Genomic DNA, 21,201 nt, shown 5'->3' on the forward strand with positions numbered 1-21,201 from the left:
ACATGTAATTGCACCGACCTAACTGTCATCACATCAATGACGGCAGCAAAAATGAGCGAAGCGACTCATGCTCCATGCAGTAGGGGGTTTGCGCCAACCTGGCCTGGCCAAGGTGTGCTCAGAGGACTTCTCTGCTGAGATGCCTGACCGCTAAGGAAAGAGTAGATGTCAACTGCATAGCCACTGCTTCCCGTGTGTGAGGCCTGAGGTGAGACTGCAGGGCAGGGAGTAGGGGACAGGCTTTCCTGGGTGGTGTAGCTAGAAAATGAGCAGGGGTCTCCAGGGCCAAGGTGAAGCGGCTGGACTTTATTCTCTTGGCACTGGGCAGGCCATAGAGTGGTTCTGGAGGGAACAGAACTTTTGAGAAGTCCCTCTGGCTAACATGAGACAGACCAGCAGGGACCCCATTGATGTTTTTAGATTGGCAAGATTCAAGACGGGCCAGGAGACACACCTTCATTTAAAATTTCTCTTCTACACCTGTCCAGTGCTGGTGGCAGGTGCACCAACGCAGGCTGGCAGCCACTTGGTCCTTGGCCCTCAGGCCGCTGGTGGCAGTGACTTCATCCTGCTGTCCTGGACAGGAGATTCCTGAATCTAATGCTGCTCCTGGCTGTGGCTGGATCTTCTCTGCTCTCAAGGGGATGAGGAGGAGACTCCACAAGGCTTGGGGACCTGGAGGAGGACTTTGGGGTCTAGAAAGGGAAAGTGGGCTGCTCCCATGTGCTCAGATCTGCAGCCCTATAGGTGCATAGGGGTAGTGTACCCTGGTACACTGTAGCCTGCAGAAGGGTGCTGGAAATGCAGGTGCTAAGGGCCATTCCCAGCTTCTTTGGGAAGCTGCTCTTAGCCTCTCCCTGAAGCGACAAATGGCTCCCATCTCAGTTGGAGTCTTGTCCAAACTGCTGAGTCTGAATGTAGTCATGAGAAAACAAATCCAAATTATACAAGTCTACAAGGTACTTGGATACTTCAACATCATTGTCATGAAAAAACAAAAGCAACCCAAAGAAGCAGGAAAGCTTTTTGATTCAGTGAGACTAAAGATACAGGATAACTGAAAACAGTGACTGAACCTTGACTAGATACTACGTAGAAAAGGAAAAGCCACAGCGGACACTTGCAGTGCTTCAGTACCACTTGTTTGTGAACTGGGGAGTATGATAGTGGTTCGTGGTCTTGCAGGAATGTACTTATATAGAGTTGCATGATGTACTTGGGGGTGAACTATCCTAGTGTCTGCAGGTTACTTTCAGGTGGCCACAGGGGAGAAATGTGTGCGCACCTGCGGAGTAAACAAATATGACTAAACAGTGACAACTGATGACTCTGGGTAAGGGACCTAGTGTCCCTTATACTGTTCTTTCAGTTTGATATGGGCGGGTGGGTCTCTGAGCTGCTGCTCCAATGGGGCTGGGAGTAGGGTCCAGACTCTGCCTAACATTTGCCTCGCTCCCCATCACCGGGAGGGCAGGTTCCCTCCCTGAGGCCCCAGAGTCACCCTCAAGGCGCTTCCCCTGTCATAGCAGAGACACTCAGGCTCTGGTTGTTATATCTGAAGGCATGAGGGTCCACCCTGACCCCAGATCCCCAAGAGCTGTTAGCAGAGCTGGGCTGCAAGAACACGTCCCCCATGTATTCTTCCACATGAGTGTGTCTGGCTTGGTGGCCAGGGTGTCTGCAAACCTTCTTACTTACCCTCAGGTCACCCCCAGCAGGTTTCAGGATGTGCAGGTCCAGGAAGTGGCCAACTCCGGGAATTGAGCAGAGCCACCCTTGAGAACTGGCTGTTCAGCTACCACTAAGAGGGCCCATGTGAGGAAGACCCTGTGAGGGTTGCGTTGGGCTGGGCTAAGGTGGGTGTTTCCAGAGTCTAGCCAAAAGGCATGTTATTCAGTACCAGCAGGCATTGGCACCTGTGGTCCCTTCTGCACAGGAAGGACTTTCCCCAGCCTGCCACCCCACCCCTCAGGTTGGCTAATGTCCACTGTCACTCAGGGCTTCACCAGAACACCCCTGCGCACTGGCTTGGGGGCACTGTCATAGCTTTCTCACCACCTGATATAGTCTCGACCTTGTCTGAATCTGTCTCCCCTGTACCTTCATCCCGCAGTAGGCCCGGTAGAGGGGTGTTCAGGAAGTGCATTCAGTATGGGTAACTGTTAGGGTGGAGGTTAATACCTACTACAGGGAGGCAAATACCCTGTATCCCAGGAGAGTTCAGAGTCGGCATCTATTCAGGGGTGGGAGCACTTGGTGAGGGCTGCCCATCTTGGCTCCTTCTTAGCAGCTCATAAGCACTGATTTCTCACAGGATGCTGGTAGGTAGTTACTGCTCACTCATTTTTCAGGTGAGGAAAGCGACAACTTAGTTTCCTTGTCCAGAATGTTACAGAGTTGATGGTGTCAGTCTGTCTCCATAGAGTTGTCTTTTGGGAAGAGGGTCTGGGGGTTGATCTGCTGGGGGCATCCACTCCCGCCCACTCTGGCCCAAATCCACTGCAATAACACCATGAGCCCTTGGTACACGTTACCTCATTTATTCTCACAACATGCCTGTGAGGTAGGGAGGGGCAGGGACTTGTCCCCATTTTACAGAGGAGGAAGTTGAGGCACACAGAGGTCAAGTGACTTGCCCAAGGTCACAGACGGCCAAGCTGGAATGGGGCCCCAGAGCAGGCCCTCAGTTCTTCTGGGGGCCCCCTGCAGCAAGTGCTGGACACGAGGACGTGTCAGCGCTGTAGTTGTGTACACAGTAGAGAGCAGCCCTCTTGCGCTGAGCTGGCTGCGGGCTGGCCCTGCCCTCCCATCCTCCCCACCCCGCCCTGCAGGCCCGGCATTGCAGCTCAGGGCTCATGACACCCTGGGAGTGAGGCTGGGGGTGCAGAGGAAGAGAGGAGGAGGACTGGGGTTAAAAAAATAGAACAGAACAGAAAATTCAGAGGCCAGGCAGGTGGGCCCATAGTGGGACAGGGTGGGAAAAGAAAAAAAAAAAGGGGGCTGCTTACACACAAGGTCTATATTTTTACACACACTTGTACACACACCTAGATATAGTACATGTAAAAATATATGCTATTCACACACCCGCCTCCTGCCAGGTGCCCCGAGAGCCAGCGGTGGCGCTGGTGGGCATGGGTGAGCAGATGGGCGTTTGTTAAATATACACTCTAAGGTCTATGTGCATATGTACACATACGTACAGACAGCCGCCTGCCCCTCAGGTACTGTACACAGGCTCAGCCAGGGACAAATAACTCCTGGAAAATGGGGTCCCCCTCTTGAGTGCCCCCTGCAAGTTACTCTGAGTCATACATGTTGCTGAAGGAAGGAGGGGCTGGAGAGAAGACATAGGCGGGAGTCTGGAGTGTGAACTGGCTTTTTACCTCATTTTCCTCCCCAGACTTAAACCCTCCTCTCCTCACTCACCTGACCCTGCCTAGGGCTGGTGGATGGCAGTGGGAGGACGGCTGTGCCGGGAGGACCTACATCTGCGTGTGCACGTGTGTTGCGTGTGAGCACTTGGTGGGGGAGGGGATGCATGTCCATCTCTCTGTCCTCTGGAATCTCAGCCATACAAAGGGCCGAGAACCACACAGAGCTGCTAGCCAGGATGGTGACCCCTGTGTGAGTTCTGAAGGGAAAAGAGAAAAACATAAGAATGAAAACTCCAAGGTCAGAGCAGGGGGAGCTGGGGAAAGGAAGGACATGGCAGGTGCCCAAGGCTGCCCTTGGACTGACGTCGTCTTGTAAACAAGCTAGTTTAAGTTCTCGTTAGATAGAACAAGTAAAAAGACCGCAGTCTGGCGGCTGGGCCGGGGAGTTGCCGAAGTCCATCTATCTAGTCCGCCATGGCCGGCAAGAGGAAAAAAGTGTTTTATAGTTTCTGTTGATTCTTTTGTGTGTGAAGTCTTCATAACCTAAAGCTGGGAGGGACCCAAAAAAGCCAAATTGTGAGCCCTTGGATGCGTCAATTGGAAAGTTGGCTCAGGGTCTCTGGACAGAATAACCATACTAAAGGTTGAGGAAATTTTGTTCCATTTGCATTTAGTTTGTGGTTTTTTTTTTTTGTTTGTTTTTGTTTTTTAAATGACTTAAAATGGTTTCCTTTCTGGTCTCAGAGCCGGGTCTGGGCCTCAGGGACATAAATCTCGATGCTGTCTGCACTCTCTGTGGCTGAGTTCTGCCGCACAGAAGCTGCCCGCTTGGCCGCCAGCAGTCTCTTGCGGGCCTCCTGACGCTGCTTGTCCCCGGCGTCGGAGGCCTTGTCACGGCTCACTGCCGGCTTGGATTTGGCTGGCTTCTTTGGGACTGGAGGGGGTGGTTTCTTCTCTTCCTTTAGTGAGACAGTGAGGAGGGAAGAGAAATAAAATAAAGGTGCCACGTTTTGTGTGGCACTACCCCCACTATATGGTGGCAGCTGGACTCTCCAGCCTCCCCGCATCAAGCAACACATATTTGTTATCAGGAAGCCACAAGAAGCGATGATAGTGGGAACAGCACAAGGCATGGGAGCAAAAAAGCAGGCGTAGAATCCTAGACTGTCCTAGCAGGAAGGGATGGACAGATCACCGTTCCCACCCCTAAAAGCCTGACACTTGGGACTTAAATTCTCTGACTCCCAGGTCACATGCTGTTCTAGGGACTCCGAAGTCCCAAGGGCCGGAGTCACTGTGTCTCTTTTTTACAGAAAGAAGTATGAACCCCAGACAACAGGCTGGCCTCAGGAGCAGATATGGGTCCAAAGCCCACCACCCCTGGCAGCACGGCCCCAGGGGAAGGACTGGTTTTTTGCCAAAGCTCCAACAGCATAGCTACACTAGTGCTCAAGGTGTGGGCATGTGTCTACTGGGAGCCCCATTTACTGAACATGCAGGGAAGGATGGGGGGCATGCTTTGAGGGGGCAGCTTCAACTACACAGAGCGAGTGGCATGCTGGACAAGCGCCAGGCATGGACCCCGCGCACTGATGGACGTGAGCCCCCAGCTCAAAGACGACACACTGAGAAGGGAGCCAAGCAGCACTGACCGATGTGGGCAGCGTTATTGCCGACCAGGAATTTGTCCCTGGACTTCCCCTCCGCACTGCTCCATGCTCACCTTCCTCTTCTCGGGGGTCTCCACCAGCTGCCAGCTGTTGGCCTTGAGGTGGTAGAGCTCATCAAACTTCATGCTGATGTCCTCGATGGACAGCTGTAGCAGGTCCCAGAACCCTGCCAGGTCCTGGGCTGTTGGACGTGGGTTGGCATCAGGGTTCTGTGGGGCAGATGGGAATTAGAGGGGCAAGCCAAACAGAGGCTTGCACCCCACCCCAAACATGATGTCCTAGCCATAGCTGAGTTCTCCATGCCTCGTATTGGTAACCTGTTGTGAACGTCAGGATCTGCAGGCACGAATGCAGTCCCTGGTCACCCCATCTTTGGGAGAAGACAGTCCCATCCTGAGGGGACCAAGATAGGGCTGAAGGCCCTGGTGTCCCAGGCCATGGTCCAGTAGTAGAGCAGGGAGAGCTGGACCACTCGGGCAGGTGTGATTACAGACTCCATGTGTTTTCTCTCTCATCATTCTGTTCTGTCAACATATTCCTCATTCTGATTGCCCCAGATCCCTACATGTCCTGAAAGATACATTCGTCACCACTGTCCTCCACTTCTATGAGTGCACAGCCCCTGGCTAGCAGGAGAGATTTTCCACAGGAAAAGTCATCTTCCTAACAGGTAAGTGAAAGGGAAGGAAATCCTGCAAGCTGAGTGGTGGTATTTCATTAGTTCTTACCTTGACTGGCGCCTCCTTGGAGCATGTTTTATATCAACAAGTAGGAATAACGGATTTTTAATGTTTATGTAGCTGTTTCTTAAACAGAGTTCACTTTTATATTTCAAAAGGTACTAGAGACCTGAAAGGACCATTCCTAGCACTAGGCAGTGACAGGCATCACTATCTTCCTGCTGTGAGGGAATAGTACCTCTGGGGGAAGTGCTCAGAGGCCGTGAGCAGCTAATCCAGCTGAGGGTCTGGCAGGCAGCCAGTGCTGGAAGAATCACACTCACCAAGTTTTGCTCACAGAGGCCCCGGAACTGCTGGAATTTCTGGGACATCAGTAGCTGAGCACTGCCCACAGCACTGAGGACCTTTCCTAAGACTGAGAAAGGAGAAAAAAGACTGAGCAGAGAGCAGAGTCTGTTAGGTGGGAATCAGGGTCCTGACTGTCTTCTCCTCACCCCACCTTAGGACAGAAACCATCATCTAGGAATGGCAGTTGGTTTTCAGTTGTTACATGTTGTAAAAGATGTAAAAGCACAAAGTGAACCCCACCCCCTAGATCCCCAGGATATAGTAAGGCAGTGAATTTAAATGGGAAACTTTCCTAGGAAATCAAATTCTATCACAGACTCAAAGGTTAGATTTTGTTTTTCCTTAAGAACCTGAAGTTTAAATTCTTTCCAGAGAAAAGGAACCAGGCCTATGTAGTTATACAAAACCATCAAGTAATCTATATACACCCTGTCTTGTACATTCAAACTATCCCAAAATTAAATAATCTTAGAAAATGACAACCTATTGCAGGAGCCCTGAGAACAGATAGGACACAACAAGAATAGATGACTTTCACTGAGACCAGAAATTTAACTGTTAGAAGAGTTAACCAATACCTATTTTCTAACACAGGGATACAAGGTTAAACTTTTAGTGTGACTTCCAGTTTTAAATGGGGGCATAAAGACTCTACTGCCTTCTAACCTACCATCACTTGAAAAGCACATTATCTCTGATCTGGAGGAGGTAGATGAGAAAGCTTGCCACATGGCAGTGATTTCTACGCTTGGCAGACTCTTGGGGTGGAAAGTATCTGATAAAGATGGCACTTTTAGGGGAGAAGCCAATAAATAATATGTTACTTAAAATAGGGCGTACGATTTCAGTAGTAACTTTCCTGAACCTGGTTTAGTACCAAGGGGGCCCTCACAAGCAGCCCTATGGTTGCCTAGGAGAAGGCAGTGCTGAAGAACATAAGCCTGCCTTATGAATTCCTGTCCACTTGGGATACAGGTCTAACTCCTCTTCCACAAGGATCTAGTTTATAAAAGCTCACAATTATGGTAATAGCAAATGGCAGATAGATGGTCACCAGAAAACTTGGAGAGAGAGAGGTGCTGGGAAAAGAGATGGTAAGATAGTAGAGGAGATGTAGTGAAAAACAGGCCATCATGGAGACTAGGACTAAAAAAGTTACTGGTACAAAACAAGATTAAACGCAAGTAGACATCATTTGAAATGAACAGCTTTAAGTGGGAATAAGGTGAGTGTCCCACAGGGTAGGTAGTAGAATATGAGCTTGGCTAGAGTAGAAATAAAAGGAAACTCCTGAGATTTCTGACCCATGACAGCAATCAACTGCCAATTAAACAGCAAATTTCCCACCCCAATGATGGTCAAAGTACTAAGAGAAAAATATTCTTTGGGTGTAAATGGGTAGGTAAAGTAGAACAGTCTTCAGCAAATGGAAAAACCTGATGCAAAATATGAACTTATTGTAAAAATGTTTTTGGGAACAGGATCGCTCCCTGCTCTCACAAAGGAGAGAATGAAGCCAGGAGTGTAGCCTTGAAGTCTGAAGCAAGTGTGCTGCCTGTGGGTAAAACAGTCTTTTTTATCCCCTTTGAGGAAGAAGGAGCCAGATGAGAGGTAAATAGCTGCACCCTGCTCTGCCTTCACGCATATAACACCAACATATCTTTAGGTTAAAACAACCTACATCAGAAGTTCTCCTGTCAAGAATCATTACATTTTTAACGTTAATGAATCACTGTTCTTACCTGTATGAACTAAATCAAAACTTGTGTATGTTGGACTGCTTTCCAGGTTTGAATTCTCACTCTGATTAAAGTGGATCAAAGACCTGAACATACAAGCTAAGAGTGAAGTTCTTACATGAAAAAGTAGGAACATTTTTCATTAAGAACAAAAGAATTTAGGCACATACAGTTGCAAATCATGTATTTGATAAAGGCATATAATATAAAGAATGCCTATAGTAGGCCCTCTCTGGTGGCGCAAGAGGTTCAAGTGCAGCGCTATGAAGCTCTATGTAGCTACTGCAGCGTGAGTTTGATCCCCAGCCAGGGCACAGTAGACCTCTCTTCAGTCCCTCCCGCTGCTCCCCTCAGCAATCTGAGGAGATCTGCCTGTTGTGCTCCCCACATCTCTGTCCTGTATCCCAGTCTTGTATACATAAATAAATCTTTAAAAAAACAAAACACAGAAAAGGTGTTGCCAGAGATTTGAAGAAACTGGAATCCCTATGCATAGTTGTTGGGAAAGTAAAATGGTACAGCTTCTCTGGCAAAGAGTTTTGGCAGTTCCTCAAAAAGTTAAAGATATGAGAAAAGGTATGTGGGGTAAATACTAAAGAAATGCTGGTATATTTATGCCAATATAAAAATGGTGACTAAATATTGGTAAGTGGTTCAAGACAAGTCTACAGAGAGTGGAAAGCTTTACTATACTTCACTGGATAGCCATCAGGCAAAAAATTAGTAAGGTCAGAACATATTTGATTCACTTAAACTTCTTTTACTAATATAGTCTACCTTGTTCTCACCTATATGGGAACACTCACTAATACTGATCAAATTTTAAGTCCTAAAATATATCAACAAATTTAAAAGAACTGGACATCACAAAATATTTTTGGAGGCTATTAATATGGTTAGAAAGTAGTAATGAAACTGCAACTAATAAACCCTCACACATTTAAAAACACTAAACTATGGGGGTCCACTTACAATGTAAGCTTATAGTTCTGTTAACACATAATGCTGTAAATGTATTTTAACTTTTTCTTTTCTCTAGCTTTTATAAGACAGTATATAGTACAAAATATGTGTTAATTGACTTACTGATCAGGCTTTGATCAATAGCAGGCTATTAAATTTGGGGGGAGTCTAAATCTACATGCAGATTTTCAGTTGCTGGGGAGTGGAGGATTAGGGTTTCTGACTACTGTGTTGATTAAGGGTCAACTGTATTTTAAATAACCCACTGGTCAGAGAAATCAGAGTGGAATTTAAAAGTATTACAGATTCTAACTTGTAATTTAAGGGAAGTTCAGACTTCAGAGCTTGCATTTTTAAGAAGTGAAGATGCAGCACAACCCAAAGAGGAGAAAATTAATCATAAACACATAAAGGGAATCAATAAAAGTAATAAACTGGTCAAGATAAAAAAAACTGCTACAAATTAAGATTAGGAATGAACAAAGGAATAAAGAACATCACCAAACTAGAAAACTCACCTTAGATGAGAGTTCTAAAAAACAAGTGAATAAAAGATGACAAACCAGTTAGTATCAGACAAACTGAACCATATACACATATATATATATACACACATATATATACATATATATATATATATATATATATATATATAAATATATAAATAAAAGTAAAAATAAGCTTAGTGTTTCAAGGAATTAAAAAATTACCAAAGCAAACAATTTGATAAGCTAAGATCCCAGGCAGGGAAATAATACTGAGGGGAGCCTGACATTCTGGAGTGCTTTTATCCCAAGTGACAAAAAGCTGCGAGGCTACAAAGCCAAGCAGAAGGGTGGTCAAAGGGCTGAGAAGCACTTGTGGCAGCTTCAGGGGACAGGGAGAATTTTGAGCAGGTAGGACTTAAAATTCATCAAGGCTGTACATTAAGCTGAGTAAGTTTCCAGCAGTCTTGGCTCCCACTGGGGTACCCCCTTAAGGGTCCACTCTAGGATAATCAGGAACTAGGAACAGACTAGTCAGCATAAAACCCCAACTTTCAGTGAGTTTAGTTAGTCTGGCCCTACTGCAATGGTCTGCAGTTCTTTCTTGAAGAACAGGATATCTCAGCACCTCAACGTTATCTCTGGTTTTCATGCACAGTTTCTGGCAGTGAATGAAAATGATCAAGCACACAGAAGTAGCTTTTGGTGACTGCACATGTGAGGAGAAAAGACCTACCAGGGATAGAGATACTCGAGTTATTGGATATGAGCTTTTTAAAAGAGTCCAATGGAAATTCTAGAACTAAAAAAAAAATCGTATCTGAAATTAAAACCACATAGGGTTCGACAGATTAGCTATAGGAAACACCCAGATTGAGATTCAGAGGAGGAAAAAAAAAAAATCCCAGAAAAGAGAATATAATAAGGCATAGCAATCTAATGTGTAACTACAAAGTCCAAAAGAGAGTAAATAAAATGGAGGGGATACTTGAGAAAATGAAGAATGGTCAAGACTTCTCTGAAACAGATGAAAGCTATTAAAGCTAAAAATTCAAGAAACCCTGTGAAATTTCAAGTTGGGAAATTGCTAAGAAAATCAGACCTAGGTAACATAGTAAAGCAGATAAACACAAGGAGAAAATCTTTAAAAAGCCAGCAGAGGGCAAAGAACAAATTACTCTTCAAAGGAAGATTAATAGATATTTATGAAGTATATAGCAATACCAATATTGGGGAAAAGACATTTTAAGGCAAATACTGCATTAAAATAAATACTAAAGGGAGTTCTTTAGTTAGAAGGAAAGTGATCTAAGTGTAAGCACAGAAATGAAGGAATGAGGATTTATAGGATACATGTGGTTAAAGTTAAATAACTATTGACTACATAAAGTGGAAACGGCTTGTGGCAGTGTGAATATATATAGAACTAAAAAAGGTTACTGCAACAGTACAAGGTGAGGAGAACAAGTGAATCCAAGTGTTCTAACATCCTCCAGTCATCTAAGAAGTGGTGAAGGGTGATGTAGACTAGTCTTTACAAAGCCAAGGATGCAGGCTGTGATCATTAGGATAAATCCTGTAAGAATGAACTAACACAAGAAAAGTGGAAATACCTGATAAATCTGGGAAGGGGAAAAAAGAGGAAAATCTATATTAATAAAATTTACCACTATACAAGATTAAAAAAAACCCATGTTACCTAAATAGGTATATAAAAAAATTCAAGAATTTTCTTAACCAGAGTGAGAGTATCTCCAACAAATCTACAGTAAACATACTCAGTGGTATAATGTTAACAGCAACTCCTTAAAGAATATAGTGAAGTTTCAAGACATAAGATCAATATTCAGGTGAAAACCATTTCATCAATAGAAAATGCAATAACAAAAGACCAATTACAACCCTCCAAAATTAAAATTCTCCCTAACAAATCCTAATAATATATAACAATTTTAAATCCAATTTAAAGACACCGAGGAAGACCTAAATACATGGAGAAACCTAATAATGTCCATGGATAGAAAAGACTCACTTCATAAAGAGCTCAATTATTCCAAAATTTAATTCTAATCAAAACCTCAACATGAAACTTGAAAAGCTGATTCTAAAGTGTATATGGAAGAGTAGGAAAAAAAAAAAAGAGATAAGGAGATATCAATTTCCTGACTGCAAACTTTACTATAAAGCAACAATACTAAAGCCATAAGGAATCAGCACAAAAACATACATGATCAATGAAATGCAAAGTCCAGAAAGAAATCCATGTATGTACCGACTCCAACTATGGTAAAGCAGGTCTGATCACAAAATGGTACTTTAGTGTATGGAGTTATGGGTGGCTTTCCAATTTTCCCCACACCAGAAAGAGGTGGTTCTTTCCCCATTTTATGATATCTCATATGCTTGGACTGCAAGTCTTAAGACGACAGTATTTCCCAACTTGATTAACAGATTTAACACAATCCCTATTCAAAATAAAACTGTATAAATTTTGAAGAAATTGGTTAAATTGACCCTAAAATTCTTATGGAAATTCACGAATGAACTATTTGCTTTCAGATTTCCTTTAGTGAGAGACCCTACCATTAAGTTTACTTGTATTTTTATTTGAAGAAATTGAAGGTCTTAAACTTAACCCATTCAAAACTTACCACACAACTACAGTAATTATGATGGTATGGTGCTAGCATAAAAATACCTGTGTATCACTATATGGACAAGAATGGAGAACTCAGAGAGGAAAGCTTACATTTGAAGTCAAATGATTTTTTGACAAGTATGCCAAGACCATTCAAGTCTCTTTAACATACGATACTGGGTCAACTGGTCATTAAAATATAAAAGAATGAAGTTATATTCATATTCACATCATCCATAAAATTAATCAAATTGGACCCTAGTCTTAGAGGTACAAATGTAAATTTTTATGACCCACAATTAAGCAGCAGTTTCTTAGGCTTAACATCAAAAGCACAAACAACAAAAGACAAAACTAACTGAAACTCATTAAAATAAAACTTCTGTGTTTCACAGACTACCATGATAGCCAGGAAGCAGAATCAACTGATGAACAGATAAGGGATATTATTCAACAAAAAGGAATGAATGCTGACATATGCTACAACACAGATCAACCTCAAAGTGAAAGAAACGACACACAAAAGAAAATACTGTATCATTTGTTATATGAAATGCCTAGAATAAACAATCCTATAGAGAATGAAGTAAATTAATGTTGGCTAGACCTAGGGCGAGTGAGGGAGGGATATGGAATGATGGCTAAAATGAGTAGGTTACTGTTGGCAGTGATGAATATGTTTTGAAATGAGTATTAATGGTTGCATAACTCTGATTACATACTAAAAACCATCAAAGGAGTGAGTTTTATGGTACATGAATTACATCCTAATGCTATTATTATATTCACAACTCAGAGCCACAAGCAATTCAAGTGGCATATTCATACAGTGGAATGCTACTTATTGATGAAAAAAAAAAAAAGGATTTCAGGTATTAACATGAATGAATCTCAAAAAACCAAGACTGAATAAAAAAGGTACACCTGAAAAAAAAACTGTTCAAATTTATGTGGTAACAAATATAAAGAAAAGCAAGGGTAAAATTAGCCAAATAGCAACTTCATCCAGATGAAGTAAACAAATTTCTTAGACATCATGTGACCTTCCAAGACAAAATATTGTCAAATGGAAAAAGCTGAAGCATGATATATGTAGACTCCTATACTGAGCTAGAGGAGTCAGTGCTATAATAAAGGTTCTGTTAGTATTCGGTCATCTCCATGATATACAGACTGTTGTCCACAGAGTGCTGACTTCTGAAACTAAGATCTGGGGGACCTTCCTTTAAACTGGATAGATGGCAGCCTGGAATCAAATATTTCCTAGATGACTCACAACAAGCTATGAGTAGCTCTGTGTTGAAAATGGAAGTAGAAGCAGTTCAGGGGTGGCTTGCTCTTTTTTGCTACTAGTTCTTTTACTGGCTGGAATGCATTTGTGATTTGGAATCCAGCAACTACTTTGAAAAAGAAGACTCTTGTGAATGGAAGCCAATTATGACATCAAACCCCAAGAAAAAAAATCAGCCTGGCTTTAATATTACTGTGCCGGACATTCCTGAACTTGAGAAAAATAAACATTTTTGTTCAAACTGCTTTTTCTTTTCTTTCTTTTTTTTTTTTTTTTAAGATTTATTTATTCATACAGAGCTAGGGTACAGGCCAGAGATGCAGAGGGTGAGAGGATTCACCAGGGACAGAGCGGGGAGCAGAACAGGCAGATCAACGAAGTACACTGCTGCGAGGAACAGCGGGTGGGTCAGGAGAGGTCTGCCCTGCCATGTGGTCTCCTCCGGGGCAGGCAGGCAGGAATCGAACTCATGCGGAAGTGGCTTAAGCTTCTTAGTTCAGTGCTTTAACCAGCTGGGTCACCACGGAGGGCCTTGCCTTTTCTTTTTTAAAGTGTTATTTGTAGGCAAATGTAATCCAAATTAATAAATACAGCCTCAAATAAGCAAAAGGGGACTGGGAACAGAGGTGTGTTAATCCAAAAAGAAGAAAATGGGTAATCTCCAAAAAGTTAAGTATCACAAAATAAACTCAAATATACAAACATCTCATTGTGAATGGGCTACCTTGTCTAATTCAGAAGGTTGGACAAAACACAAAATCTGGGCCTAAGCTGCTTAGAAGAGTCATACAATGAAAGGTAGGCCAGACACAACTAAGGAAGCTGGCCACCTCATACACACAACATATAAAAAAGACTGTGGTGAAATATCAGCATACATTGCCTTTCTCCATTGTCACCGGTCACTTCTATCTCTCACCATTAAGGACTAGTGTTTCAGGGGTCAGTCCTTGGATGGTCCCTACTCCTCAAGCATTCTCACCTCTTTTTTTTTTTTTTTTAAGATTTGTTTATTTATGCATACAGAACTGGGGTACAGGCCAGAGGTGCAGGGGCAGCAAGAGGATTCACCAGAGACAGAGTGGGCAGCAGAACAGGCAGACTGACGAAGTACACTACTGAGGGAGCAGCAGGTGAGGCAGGAGAGGTCTGCCGTGTGGGTCAGCTCCCTGGCTAGGGATCAAACTTGTGCTGAGGCACTTGTGGCTAGCTCACAGTGCTAGTCTTTAGCCTGCTGCACCACAAGGGAGGGCCCCTCTCACCTCATTTTTACTATTTTCTAATAAACATTAAATTTAACATGTTCAAACTGAACTCTTTTCCTCTTATCTATACTAGTCTTTCCTTTCAGTGACAGCTCCGTTCTTTTTGTCACTTGGTCTCCAAACCATTTTAGACTCCATTCTCTTAACCCCATATAGCCACCCTGTCAGGAAATCCTGCTCTATCTTCAAAATGTATCCAGAATCTGATTCTTCTCTTAAGCTATCCATGGCCACCACCATCTTCTTACCTAGATTATAGTTGCATTCTCTTATCTCACAATTTCCATGTGTGCGCCACATACTCCCCTTTTGAGTAGGAAGAAAAAAAAACCCCAAACCATATTAATTCTTTGAAAAAGGTCAAGTCACAGCACTCAAAACTCTGAGTTCTCTTCTGAGAGTAAGATAAGAGCCAACCCCACTAGTTACCTCCCATCTTTCTTCTGTATGCAGGGCAGCCTCACTGCCACCTTCCCCAGGTGTGGGTCATGGCAAGCACATGCCCATAGGTGTCTTCTGCTCCTGCCACTGTTTCTCTCTTTCCCTTTCCCTTCAGGTTTCTGCATCAAGGTTGTTATCTTTATCAGAGGCTTCCCCTGACACCTTCTATGGGACAGCAACACTGCCCATGTCCACCCACACAGCACTCTTTATTCTGCTCTTATTTCCTTTTATTTCTTCTATTGATCTTCTAACCAGGCTACGTGTTTTACCTGTTGATTTTCTGTCCCCACGAAGGCAGGGACTTAGTTTTGTTCATAACTTCCTTAGAAGCTGAACAGTGTCTAGCTTGTGGTAATCCGTAAATATTCCCTGAAGGAATGAAGGTAACAACAAAGGGAGGGATGCTCTTTTCTTCCCATTCCACAATGTCCTGATGCTCCTGTAGTTAGGTAAGATATGCACAAGACACAAAACTGCCATTATAGCAAGCAATGTTATACATGATGCAAATCCAAGAGAAATGAGTTCTAAAAGGTCATGGACACAAGGTCAGCATACAAGGCCCAAACACTTGCTAGGTAGCAACAACTAATTAGATTATGTAAGTATAAAAAATGATTTCATTTTACTATTTAAAAAAGCCAGGAAGTTCCAAGAAATAAAAATATGTACAGGGGACCCTCTCTGGTGGTTCAAGAGGTTAAAGTGCAGTGATGTAAAGCTATCCCTAGCCACTGGAGCATGAGTTTAATCTCTGGCTAGGGAGGTGACTCACATAGTGCAGCAGACCTCTCCTGTCTTGCCCGCTGCTACCCTCTGCAGTGTGTCTCAGTAGATCCACTTGTTATGCTCCCCACTTAAGTCTTTTGGTGAATCCTCTTCACCTCCCATACCTCTGGCCTGCACCCCAGCTTTTGTATGCATAAATAAGATAAATCTTAAAAAAAAAGAAATGGGGCCCTCCCTGGTGGCACAGCAGGTTAAAGCACAGCACTATGAAACTATCTGCAGCCACTGCAGCATGAATTCGATAGATACCTGGCCAGGAGGTGACCTATATGACCTGCCCACTGCTCCCCTCAGCAGTGTGTTTCAGTACATCCATCTGCCTGTTCTCTACTCTGTCTCTGGTGAACCCTCTCACATAGATCCCCATACCTCTGGCCTGTACCCCAGTTCTTGTATGCATAAATAAATTTTAAAAATCTTAAAAAAAAAAAACTGAAACAATATACTAAACACAACAGAAGCAGTGCAAGAGGGAACATTTATTACTATTAAACATTTAAAAAATCAAAGCCCTCAAATCAACACCCTAACTTTACAACTTACAGGTTAGAAAACAAACAAACTAAATTCACAGTGAGAAGAAGGGCATAGTCTCAGCACAGAGATGACAGAGATAAATGAAACAGAAAAACAGAAAACTCAGTGATACCAAAAGTTGGTTCTTAAGATTATTGATAAAACTGAGAAACCTTCAGTTAGAGGAACTGAGGAAAAAAGATTCAAATACAAAAATCAGAGATAAAAGTGAAGACATAACTACCAGTACTACAAAAATACAGAAATTTAAAAAATACTAGAATAATTTAAACAAACTGAGTAACTTAAGATGAAATAGACAAATTCCAGAAACACAAAACTTCCTACCAAGATTAAATCATGAAAAAATAGAAAATCTTTATAGACTTGTAAGGAGAGTGATCAGTACTTGAAGTTTCAACAAAGAAAAGCCATTTAAAAAAGAACTACTATCAAACCTCCTCTAACTTTTCCAAAAAATGGAGGAGGAGGAAAACACTTTACCTCAGTCTGTGAAGCCAGCATTACCCTGACCCAAAGCCAGACGAAGAAAAATCTATAAGAAAACTATCTCAATACTCCTTATAAACAATGATGCAAAACACCCTCTACAAAACATTAACAAGCAGAGTTCAACAGTGTGTATTAAAATGATTACACAACAGATTTATTCCTGGAATACAAGAATGGTTCAACTTATAAAAAAATGATTACAACTTATAAAAAAATGATCAGTGTAATATAAACACATTAACAGAAAAAACCCCAATCATGTCAGTTGATAAAGAAAAAGGTACTGACAGAATTCAACACCCTTCATAAGAAAAAAAAAACTCAACCTAGGAATAGAACGAAACTGAACTACTTTAATGTATTAAAAGCCGTATGTGAAAATCCTACTCAAATGTAAAAGGCTAAAAATGTTTCTTCTAAGATCAGACACAGGCCAAGGATACCTACTTTCACTACTTCCATTTAATTTACTGGAAATTTCTAATCAGAGTAATTAGTTAAGAAAATGAAATTAAAGAAAAACAAATCTGTTTGCAGGCATTGTCTCCATGTAGAAACCCTAGTGATTACATACACCCCCAACCCCACACACACTTAGAATGTGTAAATGAATTCATTAGGCACTAGGGTAAAAAAAAAATCAATGCTCAAAAAACCTCAGATCTTTTATGTAAAAATAAATTTTTTTAAAAGATCTAAAAAAATCTTAAATCCCATTTTCAACAGCATAAAAAGAATAAAATACTTACGAATCAATCAAGGAGATGGAAGAGTTATATGATGTAAACTATAAAACACTACTACAAGTAATTAAAGACTACATATTAAATAGAAACACAGTCCATGTTCATGGGATGACTAAAATTGTTATGTCCATACTACTAAAGAAACCTACAGATTCAATACCGTCCCTATTAAATTACTTGACATTTTTTCTGCAGAAATAGAAACACCTACCCTAAAAATTTATATGGACTATCAGGAACCAGGAAGATGTTGAAAAAGAACAAAATGGGGACCTCCCTGGTGGTGCAGGGGTTATTAAAGACCACACTATCAACTGCAGGGATCCCCAGCCAGCCAGGTTGCTGTCCCACACGGCGCAGCAGACTTCTCCTGTCTTGCTCACTGCTTCCCTCAGTAGTGTATTTCAGTCAATCTGCCTGTTCTGCTCCCCACTCTGGCTCTGGTGAATCTTCTCACCCCCAACACTTCTGGCTACACCCTAGTTCTTGTAATGCATAAATAAATCAATCTTCTCTCTTTTTAAAAAAAAACAAAATGGGAGAACTCGAGCTTCCTGATTTCAAATTTTTTTTTACAAAGATACAGCAATCTGAACAGTGTTGTACTGGCATAGACATAAAGAGCAGAGGAATAGAATAGACAGCTTTGGAATAAAGCCTTATTCACACGGTTGAGTGATTTTTGACCAAGATGCCAATACCATTCAGTAGGGTAAGAACAGTTTAATAAGTGGTACTGGGAGAATAGAATATCCACATGCAAAGAGAGGAAGTTGAACTCTTATCTAACACCATACACAAACACACACACAAAAACACAAAATGGACTATGGATCTACATAGTCCATACATATTACATATTGCTGTAAGACCTACAGCAATAAAACATAAGAAACTTCATGACAGTAGATTTGGCAATGATTTCTTGGTTATGACACCAAAAACACAAGTAACAGAAGGAAAAAATACACAAATTGGGACTTTTTGAAAATTATGTGCCTAAGGTCATCCACAGGGGGAAAAAAACGGTAACTCACAGAATAGGTGAAGATATTCGAGGCTCCTATATGGATGAGGGATTGACATTCAGAATATACAGGAGAACTGCTAAAATTCAACAACAAAAAATCATTTAAATTAGATTAAGTTCTTCAGCCAGACATTTCTCCGATGTGAATGGCCAAGAAGCACATGAAACGATTCAACATTGCTAGTCATTAGGGAAATGCAAATCAAATTTACAATGAGATACTACCTCTTCTTGCCATTAGGAGGGCTACTATTAAAAAAACCACCCAACCAAGTAAGTGTTGGCAAAGATGTGCAGAAAGTGGAATTCTGTGTACTGTTGGTGGGAAAATGATAGCACCACTATGGATAACAGCATGGTGATTCCTCAAATAATTAAAAACAGAATTACTGTATGAATTGGCATTTCTACTCCTAGGTACATTTCCAAAAGAACTGAAAACAGGAACTCTAACAGTTTTGTACAACCACATTCAGAGCAGGATTATTTACAGTAGCTAAAATGTTGAAGCAACTACATGTCCATTGATGCATGAGTGGATAAACAAAATGTAGGTGTTTAAAATACCTTTAAACATCTTAATGTGCATCACCAGCAAAGTGGACAAAGAAAATGCAGTATATTCGTATGACTGGACATTTTACGTAAAGTAATGAAAATAAAAGAGCTCTGTGTATATTACACCTCACATCCCAGAAATAATGTTCAGTAACAAAAGTGTTCTTTTGAACTGCTGCATATTAGATTTAACTGGCTCTGTGTTATATTTTCCAAAGGCAGCCCCAACAATGTACCCTGACTCACATGTTCTTCCAGAACCACAGTATCAAGAAGCAGATTCTAGTTCTCCCCTCCTGGAATATGGGTGGGCTTGTGAACTGCTTGTAGCCAACTGAAAATGCTGAAGTGAAAACTAGGTGACTTCCAAGGACAGGTTATCAAAATTGAGGCAGCCTGGTTAGCTGGAGCCCAGAGCCACTACGTAAAAGAAGTCTGACTGCTCTTAAGATTGCTATGATGTGAGGAAGCAAAGTCCTGTGGAGAGGACTTTCTCAGGGCAGTCCTGGCCTTCAGGTTATCACAGTTTAGATGTCAACCACCTTCAAGAAATTCTCTCAGATGCTGGAAGTCACATACCCTAGCCTTTGAAGTCTTCCTAGCCAGCTGATGCACAGAATACATGGCCACAATAAAATGGTGTTTGTTTATGCTACTAGCTTTGGGGTGACTACCTTATAATAAATAATACAGAAAAATAATCCTTGTATATGCCTCTATATACCAGGCAGTTCTTTAGGGGAGATACTAAAAAGAAACCTGCACTTAAAACTGCCTATTATAGAAATTGGAGGAGGCTACAAAGCACCTTTGTAGTAATGATAGTGATAATAATAAAATGATGATTGTAACATACATTGCCATTTCTTGGGCCCTTGCCAACAGCTCTGTGTTCCTAACCTCATTTAGTACATGCCTATGTGGGGACACTATATAGTCCATCCAGTTCATAGGTGAAAAAGTAGAATCCTGGAGGAATGAAGCAGCCCCCTAAGGTCTGTCACAACTTTCTTCCTTGCCATAGGTGGAGAAAGAGGATGGCAGGTCCCTTCCTCAGGTCTCTGGCTCCAAGCGCTGATATTAAAAACTTGGCCTTTTTAGCTAATTGCCAGGATTACAGCCACAAGTTAGGATGATAGCAGCTACACCCACCACTCAGGGCACTAAGCACTCCAAACACACAGGGTCTTATCTTATCCTCACCATACACCGAAAGGTGAGAAGCAGGCTCAGAGAGGAGAAGCAAAGTGCTCCAGGTCAAAGAGCTGAGCACCTTCACCTCTAGGAGCTTGTTTCTTCTTCAAGATAGGATCTTCATAGCATCAACCTCGCTGGGTAGCAAGGAGTAAACAAGATGAGTGATGAATGCTGGTTCAGGACAAACCCTCCAGCACCCACATTCAAAATTACTGATTCTTTATCAGTCTGCACTGGTTCAGAGGAACTCTGCTGCCACATCTAAGCCTTCATTATATTCCCTTCTTCTTCAATGGCTTCGTCAGTCCTTCTTCAAGAAAGATGCATGTACAAATTGAGCTCTCTAATCTTGCTTCTTCAAGAGCCCCTCTTTATCCAAACAAGTGGGTCTTGCCTCTGCCTTCCTCTTTGAAATTAATTTTCTGATGACCTGTGACCCAAATCAGGAAAACTGGGGCTACCCATCTGACTCCTGGATCCTGTGCCCCTTTAGCTGGTCAGAACCCAAGTGCTGTCCATTTGGAACATTCAGAAACATTTGTTTAGCCCATTCCTTCTTCCACCCTACTGTTTCAGATTTCCCTATTTCCAACATTTCCAGCATTTTCTGCACTGCAATCAAGGTGATCTTTCCAAAGATAATTTGACCACCTCAGTGTTGCTTCAGATCTCCCCTACATACAGCTTACTGTACTCTCCCCTACGTACAGCTTACTGGTCCAACATCTTGATCTGATAGGTAAATTAGGTTCCTACTTATGACTCAATGCCCCTCTTCCCAGCCCTCTTTCACTTACAATTCCTAGAAAAATGCCCTTTTGCTTTTGTGCCCTTGCACATGTGGCTCCCTCCACTGTTCTCCCCTTCAGCAAATCTCCTCCAAGGTCTCTCCCAGGCACTTCCTTGGTGAAGCTATTACACAGATATGAATGACCTTAAAACTTGTAGCCTC

At 42.2% G+C, this 21,201-nt stretch overlaps 1 protein-coding gene across 8 annotated transcripts in view; it reads right to left on the reverse strand.

Moving 5' to 3' along the window:
* Positions 1–2,524: 2,524 nt before the first annotated feature.
* Positions 2,525–21,201, reverse strand: part of DLGAP4 (discs, large (Drosophila) homolog-associated protein 4) — a 126,570-nt gene continuing 107,893 nt past the window's right edge. For all 8 annotated transcript variants that reach the window (XM_004687223.2, XM_004687222.2, XM_012728295.1 and 5 more), the window contains 3 exons: positions 6,051–6,142; positions 5,101–5,256; positions 2,525–4,336 (listed from right to left, as the gene is read on the reverse strand). In XM_004687223.2, coding sequence (XP_004687280.1) covers positions 4,118–4,336; positions 5,101–5,256; positions 6,051–6,142 — 467 coding nt within the window. In that variant the 3' untranslated portion in view covers positions 2,525–4,117. The remainder of the gene's footprint in view (positions 4,337–5,100; positions 5,257–6,050; positions 6,143–21,201) is intronic.

The sequence above is a fragment of the Condylura cristata genome, unplaced genomic scaffold, assembly GCF_000260355.1.
Source record: "Condylura cristata isolate star-nosed mole 26May11 unplaced genomic scaffold, ConCri1.0 scaffold00022, whole genome shotgun sequence".
NCBI classification, from domain to species: Eukaryota; Metazoa; Chordata; class Mammalia; order Eulipotyphla; family Talpidae; genus Condylura; species Condylura cristata.